We start from the raw sequence: 10,166 nt of genomic DNA, 5'->3' as shown, positions 1-10,166 counted from the left end.
GCCAGAGAGGCGGGGCCTATGGCCCACAGGTGTGCAGCAGGGCACTGCTAGAGAGGCGGGGCCTATGGCCCACAGGTGTGCAGCAGGGCACTGCCAGAGAGGCGGGGCCTATGGCCCACAGGTGTGCAGCAGGGCACTGCTAGAGAGGCGGGGCCTATGGCCCACAGGTGTGCAGCAGGGCACTACCAGAGGGGTGGGGCTATGGCCCACAGGTGTGCAGCAGGGCACTGCTAGAGAGGCGGGGCCTATGGCCCACAGGTGTGCAGCAGGACACTGCTGGAGGGGCGGGGCCTATGGCCCACACAGGTGCTGTGTAAGGTGAGATGACCACACCAGGTACACAAAGGGATGAGTAGTACTGCGTTTAAATTGAATACTTTTAGACATCATGTCTGATAATGGCAGATGCAATGATAATAGATGAAATATTGGTGTACAATGTAACACACCTGTGATCTGTGTGGCTGTTGTTCGTGTTGTCGTTGATGCCTCCGGTCATCTGCAGGGGGCGCTGGCTCGCTGCCTGGTTGGCGAGCTCACTGTCCACGGAGAACGGGTCCGAGGGGTTTCCAAAGAGACTCCCGTGTCTCTGTTTTAGAGAACATATATTCATAGTTTAAAATGTTTAATAAATACAAAAAGACATTCAGGCTGTCTGACTGTAATACTAATATATTTACATCCTGCTTTTGTTATTACTTGTTTTTATTTGTCGGAAATTATCGTTGCTCACTGCTGTTGGCAACAGTTGATTATTTTTATTTAGAAAGGAATGAAGACAGTGGTAGCTGGAGGTGATGCTCCATCCCAGTGTGGTTGGTAGTGTCCCACAAGGCGTTTGAATCCATCTTTCTATATCACGACGGTTCGAGGACAATGCTCACTCGTCCCGCTACACGCCAACATTTCTTTTGAAACAACAGGATTTCAGTCTTTAATTGTAATGCAGTCGGGAGGATATTGGAGATGGTGTGCTGCAACTCAATGAAGAAGCACACGCTCAACTTCCTCTAGCAGTTGGTGGGTTCAGAGGCTCTGCTCGACCCCTACAGACAGAGGAGGCTGTTTGTAAAGCATGACATCATTCCCTCCATACTCCCTCCTCCCAGGCATTCATCTTCCCACCCCTGTTACCCTGAAGATGCCCTCCTCCGCCGCTTCATCGGGACCTCTGTCCATCTCTTCTTCAGTCATCAGGTCTCCAGAGATGGCTCGATGGAGCTCTGGGGCCGCTTCCTCCTCAATGTTCCTCAACCCTGCCTGATGGACACAGATGAAGGTAGAGTTAGTGAAGGAAACCAGAATGAAACCCCTTCCCATCCATGTAAGGTCATGTGAGTGATATTGTTTTATAATTTACTGCAGCTGTATGCTTCATTCAATTGTTCTCCGCTTTCTTCATCATTCTGAAACCATAACACAACAAATGTTGTGAGTTTTTGGTATGTGTGGTCTACTCGGAGCAGGAAGGAAGGAGCTGCAGTACCTCTCCTCTCCTTCAACCTCTCCTTCCTTCATTGGTCTCCTTGAAGCAGCCGGTGGCTGGAGGAGCTGTCAGAGTGTCCTGCATGGGGTGGGAGATGTTGTCCATCAGGGATGGCAGCTCAGCCATCACCCTCCTGTCTCCCATCCCTTCTACTGGACCCAGTGGACACCAGCACCCCGCCGGCCTTCTTCACCAGTCGGTTCAGTCTCTTCCTGTCAGCTGTGGGGATGCTGCTGCCCCAGGAGATCCCTCCAGAGAAGATGGAAGGTCTCTGGGAGGGTTAGGGGTTGCCTTTGTGTTTCTGTCCAGTTTAGTGTGTTGTTCAGGTGAACACCAGGTACTTGTTGAATGTGCTGAAGGCACTGGATAAATAACACAATATGATGCTCACAGTGCTTCCTCCCAGGTGAGAGAGGGTGAGGGTTAAAAACCCTTCTGGATAAGGGTTGTTGACAGCGTCATGTGGTACCACGCAGGATGTTGACCCTCTCCCCAGCTCCCGGCTCAGGTTGAAGATGTGCTCCACTATCATGGTGGAGGTTTTAAATGATCCTCATCACATACAAAGCCCTCTACAACCTTTCCAAGGCAAGAGAAAGGGGTCAGCAATGGACCCCCCCCCCCCCAAATATCAGACATTCTTCTTCACAACCCTATTTCAAAACTGCACTCAAAACCTATTTGTTAAATCTACTTTTATTGTCTTTTTAATTTGTTTGTATTGTCATTGCTTACCCAGCTTCTTTTTTTTTTTTTAAATAGGCTTAATACTTAATAATTATTGTTAATTTCCAGACACTGTTCCGCTTTCATATTTGACTGAAATAATGTTCAATTCTTTCATATTCATACGTTACCTGAAGGCCTCTCCAAAAGAGTTGTTCAATTGGATGCAACCCACAACCTCACCACTAGATGGCCCTAAATCCTGCACACTGCTCCTTTAAAGACAGCCAGTATGAACAGGAGGAACAACAACTCAACTTCAATAAGCTCATGGGAATGTTACAGTTGATCAAGATAGCCTTGATATGAATATGAATCTATCCCCAAGTTTCCTATTTTTCTGATTTCCTTTGTTGATTTTCATTTAGTGTTTTTGTGGTGAGTAGGCGTTGAAGTTGGGTAACTCGGTGCTACCTGGATTCTTCCATCCCTTCATTTTCACTAGTAGCATAAACAATCAAGATGTTTGTATTCAATTGGACATTTAAATGTTCTCATCTTCAATCTTCATCACTTCTATGTTAAATGAAGAGTTAATGTAGTATTCAACTGGACCATGCTGGTACCATTATATGTCATGGTGATGGCTTTGGTTAAGTCTGTTTCCTCTTTTGTTTCTAGGTTTCCCCTCTTTTTATCTTGTTGGATCTGTTCTTGTGTATTTATAGTCCTGTTATAGTTATAGTTATAGTTATGGAGTTGTTGTTACCCTCCTGTTGCATGGCTTTTTGTGGCTTGCCATGTTCCATGCCTGTTTTGATATGCAAGTCCTTAATCAAATCATTATTCTGCACATCTACCTGCCTGGTCCGTCCCCCTGATGACTATTTTGAAATCCCATTCATTAAATAAACTGAGATGATCAAGCTTCATATATATGAACTACTTACCTGTATCTCATGAGTAGCACTTTTATTGGTGGGCCGGAAGCCATAGTACTCTTCCTGTCTTTTCTTCATTTTCCTGAAGTAGTCCTGGATGAGGAAAGTGGCGTAGAACTTTCCCACGGTCACCTCGTCATCTGTGAACACACAGAAAGGCTCGTTAAGTCTCTTTAGGTGGTTTTAAAAAGAGATTGAAAGAGTTGGATGAAGGTTCATCTGGTTGTAGATGTTTTCTGACTGAGGTATGTGCACCTGTGTGAACTGGGATGTGATGACTTATTTTGTATTTTTTTATTGTCTGTCACTGTTTTATGTTGTATGTCTGAAACTTTTTTAATGTGCTACTGCTGTCAATGAGGCTTTCCCTGGTTAAATACATTTAAACTAAATCAATTTTAAAAACTATTACATTTTTTTTTTAAACGCTTGTGAATTTGCCGAAAATGTTTGCAACATTCATCCCAAGATTTAATATTTTTTGTTTTGTTTGGCAAAAGAATATTTTTGATTAGACGTGTATTAAAAATTGCAATTGATTTGAACACGGCTGCCAGGAAGGCTGACTTTAACAACTCTAAGTAACTATTTATATACAATATCCCTCTGTCTCCCGGTTCTAAGGGCATTATGGTCTCAAAAATCTTAAATATCTTTTTGAAAATTGATATAGGCCTCCAGACTTGTGTTTTCAGAATCTTCTGTCTTGTTTCTGCTTGCTTTGTGCAGCTTTTTTGTTACTGAAAGCCTGTAGAAATGTGCTGCTAAGCCTCCCGATTACTGCCTTTTCTTTCTCAACCTTCATGAAAGCTCACCTCCTATTGGTGGGATAACTTGATCCAGAAGTTTCATACTCGTACGCTTCCAGATCTTCTTGATAATTCCTCTCAGCTCCTCGTTGGCTTGTTCAAAATTACCTGAAATGGAGGAAACATAATAACGAGACAAAGGACGTTACTGAAACAACATTACAGCAACATTTGGATCATAATAACCAGAGTTAATGTAGCTAAATGTAGCAAAGTTCAACTACCTTTTCCAGTCATGGTCACACAGCGCAACTCCTTTAAAATAATATCACGTTGCCAGTAATAAACTATTTTGTCCAGTCTGCAGATATATATCTGATTTGGGTTGAAGAGGACGTTCATGCTCGCTGGCATTCCTCCAGAACAATCTCCAGTGATATGGAGAACCTGAGCCATTGCAGCAGAACCAGAGACATTTTATGGTTCTCCAGCAAGAGCAACAAGAGTGCTGTCATTATATACCCCATATCCATTTATAATATTGTATTTACATTAAGCTATGAATAAAGTGCCGTATTTTTTAGAAGGGTTTTGTCATTTAGTGCTAAATTAAGGAATAAAGGGTCTTTGATAACATAATTATATGATTTAATTTCACAAACAACACAGTTCTTCCTTTCTTAAGCGAGCTAGCCTGCGCTGATGACTAAGCTAAGACGCTAGCGTGGCTAAAAGTCTGCGTCTCACACTCACTTACTTCATTTTCAACCCTTCATAATATTCTTATAAACAATAGATACCATCTGGTAGAGTAGACTACCTTCTGATTTAATCCACCTTGGTCTTATAATACAAACAGTACGTCAGTGTTGAGGCACGACTGTGATCCACACAACGGGGAAGACTGGGTGGAATATCTCACAATGATGGTCACAGCGATACGTCGCTGTCATCCAGTGCAAATAAGAATAAATGATCTGCATCTTCTGCCAGATCGCCACCTTGGAAACGAGACTGGATTACCATGCGGCCCAAAGGTCCTTAAAAAGAGGACTTCATGGAAATTACAAAGATGGACATTATCTACTGACGCAGAGGTCTGATACCTTCACTAACTGGTGTGTTCCCACTTTTCAAGTCATTTACAGACATCCGGCCTTGTGGAGCAATGTCGTATCATTTCGTCTCCACTGAGCCTGAAGACTAAAGTCTCTTCAGCTGCTCAATGCTTCACGATGTTCATCAGCCAGTCTGTACACTACCTGCTCGACCACAGGTAGCGTACAGTAAGTCTCTAGAACAGCTGGTTCCTGTGACCACAAGCGATGCTATGAGATCAGTGTGAGATCTTTGGTGGACAGAAAGTCCCAATAAAGCTCCATGAAGGTGAGAGGAGCTGCAGGCTCAGCTGATAAGTAGCTCCACCAAGGACGTTGTGTTCCGGTTGGGTTCGCTGGTTCAGCCGGATTATGGAACAACTACTGGCCCGATTTCAGGGTGAAGCATTGGCCGAGGAATATTCCATACATTCTTGGGGCGGATTCCAATCACTCGTTGGATACATAAATTTCCTTCACTTTCATTATTACTATAACTAGATAGGGCATGGCCTTGGTGGAGGTTTGAGTTCTCAGAGGGCCCTTTGAGTTCTCTATATTGTTTCTCACATAGTCATTGTTATTATCTAAAAAATATCCATTCCTAATATAGGCTTTCCTTTATTCTCAGTAATAGTAAAGATGGCCTTTGTGAGTTGATCAGAACTCGCTCATCTTTGCCCTTGAGGCCCAGAGCAGGTCAATCTGATGAGTCTGGATGCTCCATGTCCAACCCACATTCACTAAAAACCACGAACACAACATATGATACACGTACAGTATTGAGAACACAAACCTTCTGTCTTTATTTTCAGTGCAGTTCTAACGAGGGCAAAGAGTGTGGCGTTGAAGGTGACTGTTCCATCACTGTTGAGAGGCATGTTCATGGAGACCAACCTCTGTAGAAGCAAACACACAAGCAAGATGCTGTAGAAACGTTACTCATATCAGATGTTTACATTATTTGCAAATTAGGAAAAATGTTGTTTTGAGTCAACCAGGCATTTAGTTCAAACAATAGGGGCCCATATGTCACCTGGAACAGGTTTGGCTTGCTGTTGTTGTCCCCCTGTTCATTCTGGCCAGCCAAGACCAGGTTTCACTTACTACAGTCACTTTTACCAAGTTCAGATCATTTGCTGTCAGATAACATTACAATGTATTATGTGTTTTATATGTGATAGTTGTCTATTATCTTTGATCAGGATATGTCTTTTAACTCATTTCAAGGATGAGGCTACCAAGCAAGGTGCCACCTGCCCATCAGGGCTAAGTAACCAATCACACTGCAAGCCTCCAGGATCAATTGGACTAAACTCTGTATCATCAACACATATTTACTGTGTACTGAAATGAGAACTGAAATGTCCCCTAAATAAAACCACATCAAAGACATTTTAATAGGATTGTTGTTCTTTTCATGGATGCATTGACTGAAATGTAAAGAAATATGTTAAATAGCTGAACAACTGTTGATTGTGAAATGAAAATAATTCCACATTAGGATTACATATAGACTGCATTAGGATTACATTAGGACTACTTTACAGCTAGTAGGTAGCCATGCAGTACAGTAGGATTGCCATGTGACACCTGACGTTGGGTTAATATTGTTGGCTGACCTTGCAGGCAATACGATGTGGACAAAACTTGCCAAAACCCAGAGGAGGAGGTATTCTTCGTAGCAGAGTCACCACATCAAGGTGCTTAATACGCCCCCTGGAAGAAAGAATGTGAAATCAAGGACAGACAGACGGAAAGAAAGAAAGACAGACACACAGACAAATATGCAGGAACAACCCCATCAGAACCATTAGGATTGACCAAATCAACAGTCTGGCACATTCCTTAAAAGAAGGAATGTGCTGGCAAGCTCACAACACCAAAAGGCCCAGAAGACCACGGAGGACATGCCAAGTAGACCCCTGAATTATTTTCTTGATGAAGAAAAACCCTCATAACATCAACACTGAGGTCAAGAATACTCGGAGAAGGGAGACGTGTCTTTGTCAACGTCTAGGATCAAGAGATGCCTTCATGAACCTGAATACAGAAGGTTTACTACAAGGTGAAAATCACTGGAACAGGAAGGCCAGATTAGACCAGAAAACAACTGAATGAGATAGCAGATACAAGCGTAGTGACAGCTGTCCATCAGTTTCCCGTTGCACGTTGCTCAGGTGCAGAGAGACCGTGGCTTGTTAGAGAATAATCACCTGACCTCTGCCGTGCTCCTCTTGGAAGCAGGCGGACAGACAGAAACACTCACGTTGCCTCAGGGTCGTATTCTGCCCATATCTTCTTGAACTCATCCAAGTGCTGAGGGCCCAGGATGGACCAATCACGTGTCAAGTAGTCAAAGTTATCCATGATGACAGCCACAAATAGGTTAATGATCTGTGAAGGATAGAAGCCAAAGAAATAACCAGCAGCAGTGATGTACAGTGTAGAAACACAACAATTGTGGATGTTATTTTACCAAAAAGGCACAGAGCATGTAGAAACTCATGAAGTAGATGATGGCAAAGTTGGCTCCACAGGTGGACTCTTCCCCAGGTAAGTAGTCCGACTTGGGGTCACACTTCTTCCCGTACATACAGGCCAACATCACTTCGTGCCACGCCTCCCCTGTAGCACATCTACGGATATCAAAACGTCTCCCATCACATCTCTGACCTGATACTGAAAGCCAATCGGTCACATTACTCAGTCTGACATCGCTCTCTCGTTAAGGAAAGGGATGTCGTTCTGTGTTACTTAATTAGTTTAAAATGGCAATTAAAAAATGTAGAATGAGATGAAGGCGCAAACAGTGTTCATGAGAACAGGTCTGAGAGACAAGCAAAGCAGAGTAAAGTAATGTGTATTTCCTCATGTACGTCTTAGCCAGTCAGCTGGTGTGTTGTAATGACGTGATGACAGATGACCATGTGATGTTTCTCATAATCGTCACGGAGGACACAAAGGACACAAAGGACACAAAGGACACAAAGGACACGAAGGACACGAAGGACACAAAGGACACAAAGGACACAAAGGACACAAAGGACACGAAGGACACAAAGGACACAAAGGACACAAAGGTCACAAAGGACACGAAGGACACAAAGGACACAAAGGACACAAAGGACACAAAGGACACGAAGGACACAAAGGACACAAAGGACACGAAGGACACGAAGGACACAAAGGACACAAAGGACACAAAGGACACGAAGGACACAAAGGACACAAAGGACACAAAGGACACAAAGGACACAAAGGACACGAAGGACACAAAGGACACAAAGGACACGAAGGACACGAAGGTCACGAAGGTCACGAAGGACACAAAGGACACAAAGGACACGAAGGACACGAAGGACACGAAGGACACGAAGGACACAAAGGACACAAAGGACACGAAGGACACGAAGGACACAGAGGTCACAAAGGACACAAAGGACACAAAGGACACGAAGGACACGAAGGACACAAAGGACACGAAGGACACGAAGGACACGAAGGTCACAAAGGACACAAAGGACACAAAGGACACAAAGGACACGAAGGACACAAAGGACACAAAGGACACAAAGGACACAAAGGACACAAAGGACACGAAGGACACAAAGGACACAAAGGACACGAAGGACACGAAGGTCACGAAGGTCACGAAGGACACAAAGGACACAAAGGACACGAAGGACACAAAGGACACAAAGGACACAAAGGACACAAAGGACACGAAGGACACAAAGGACACAAAGGACACGAAGGACACGAAGGTCACGAAGGACACAAAGGACACAAAGGACACGAAGGACACGAAGGTCACGAAGGTCACGAAGGACACAAAGGACACAAAGGACACGAAGGACACGAAGGACACGAAGGACACGAAGGACACAAAGGACACAAAGGACACGAAGGACACGAAGGACACGAAGGTCACAAAGGACACAAAGGACACGAAGGACACAAAGGACACAAAGGACACGAAGGACACGAAGGACACAAAGGACACGAAGGACACGAAGGACACGAAGGTCACAAAGGACACAAAGGACACAAAGGACACGAAGGACACGAAGGACACGAAGGTCACAAAGGACACAAAGGACACAAAGGACACGAAGGACACAAAGGACACGAAGGACACGAAGGTCACAAAGGACACAAAGGACACAAAGGACACGAAGGACACGAAGGACACGAAGGACACAAAGGACACGAAGGACACAAAGGACACAAAGGACACGAAGGACACAAAGGACACGAAGGAGCTGAGAACGGATTAAATCTCTTGGGTTTGCCTTCTGAAAGGTTTATAACGTATTAGATAAGATCCGCTATTTTGTTCCCACCTCCCATAAAAGTGGATATTATAATGAGAAACTGCGCGATCAATAGATCAGTTAAGTGTGTGTGTGGTACTGCGGATGTTTTCTTTTCTTCTTCATCCAAATGTAGATTAAAAGCGTGCTGTTGCTCGGTCCGGGTGATGCTTTCCCAGCTGTGGACAGACCACCGACCTGAATAACAGCAGCACCGCCTGAGGGAACGTCTGGAAGTTATTGTTCCTGTTGATGTACGTTCCGTCAATCAATGCAATTTTACCAAATATCTGCAAAAAAAGAATGCCATGTCATTAATAACATCCACACACGGTAACCTGGTTCATGCTGGCTTTGCGTGACACCAAGGACAACGTGAATCTGTTCTGGGACCTCTTTTCAAAACGACCGTGTTCACCTCAACAAGCTAGGTCAAGCTAGGTCAAGCTAGGTTAAGCTAGGTCAAGCTAAGTCAAGCTAGGTTGCTGCCTGCCGAGCTCAGGACCCAAACCCTCTCAACCAATCACAAAACACTCCTTGAAAAGGTCTCTGTTCAATACCCGGTCACTAAACAACAAAGGCCTAATCATCAATCGATGAATAACCATGAAATCCTTTGCCTCACTGAAACTTGCCAAACACACCTTGACTTCTATGCACCACACCGCCCACTGGTCCTCTCCATCATCCACCAACCCCACAAACCCGACCCGACCTTCCTCTCCGCCTTATCTGAATTCCTGACTCTCTGCTCGGTGACTTCAACGTCCACGTCGACTCCTCTGACTGTAAAACAGCCGGATCATTTCTGGACCTGGACCTGGTCTGCTCCACAGCACTCACCATCTATCACCTCTCCGGCTCTGACCGTACCATCTCCGACCGACTAGGCATCATCGTGGGCATCCCAG

General features: G+C 44.5%; 1 protein-coding gene across 1 annotated transcript in view; it reads right to left on the bottom strand.

Moving 5' to 3' along the window:
* Nucleotides 1–245: 245 nt before the first annotated feature.
* Nucleotides 246–10,166, bottom strand: part of LOC117730366 (dihydropyridine-sensitive L-type skeletal muscle calcium channel subunit alpha-1-like) — a 35,856-nt gene continuing 25,935 nt past the window's right edge. Inside the window, exons 33-42 of the mRNA XM_034532044.1 lie at nt 9,454–9,545; nt 7,419–7,578; nt 7,209–7,336; nt 6,562–6,658; nt 5,736–5,838; nt 3,909–4,010; nt 3,103–3,233; nt 1,135–1,260; nt 450–589; nt 246–309 (exon numbers count right to left, since the gene is read on the bottom strand). Coding sequence (XP_034387935.1) covers nt 246–309; nt 450–589; nt 1,135–1,260; nt 3,103–3,233; nt 3,909–4,010; nt 5,736–5,838; nt 6,562–6,658; nt 7,209–7,336; nt 7,419–7,578; nt 9,454–9,545 — 1,143 coding nt within the window. The remainder of the gene's footprint in view (nt 310–449; nt 590–1,134; nt 1,261–3,102; nt 3,234–3,908; nt 4,011–5,735; nt 5,839–6,561; nt 6,659–7,208; nt 7,337–7,418; nt 7,579–9,453; nt 9,546–10,166) is intronic.

The sequence above is a fragment of the Cyclopterus lumpus genome, chromosome 5 (genome assembly GCF_009769545.1).
Source record: "Cyclopterus lumpus isolate fCycLum1 chromosome 5, fCycLum1.pri, whole genome shotgun sequence".
NCBI classification, from domain to species: Eukaryota; Metazoa; Chordata; class Actinopteri; order Perciformes; family Cyclopteridae; genus Cyclopterus; species Cyclopterus lumpus.
This window is presented reverse-complemented; position numbering and strand designations above follow the sequence as displayed.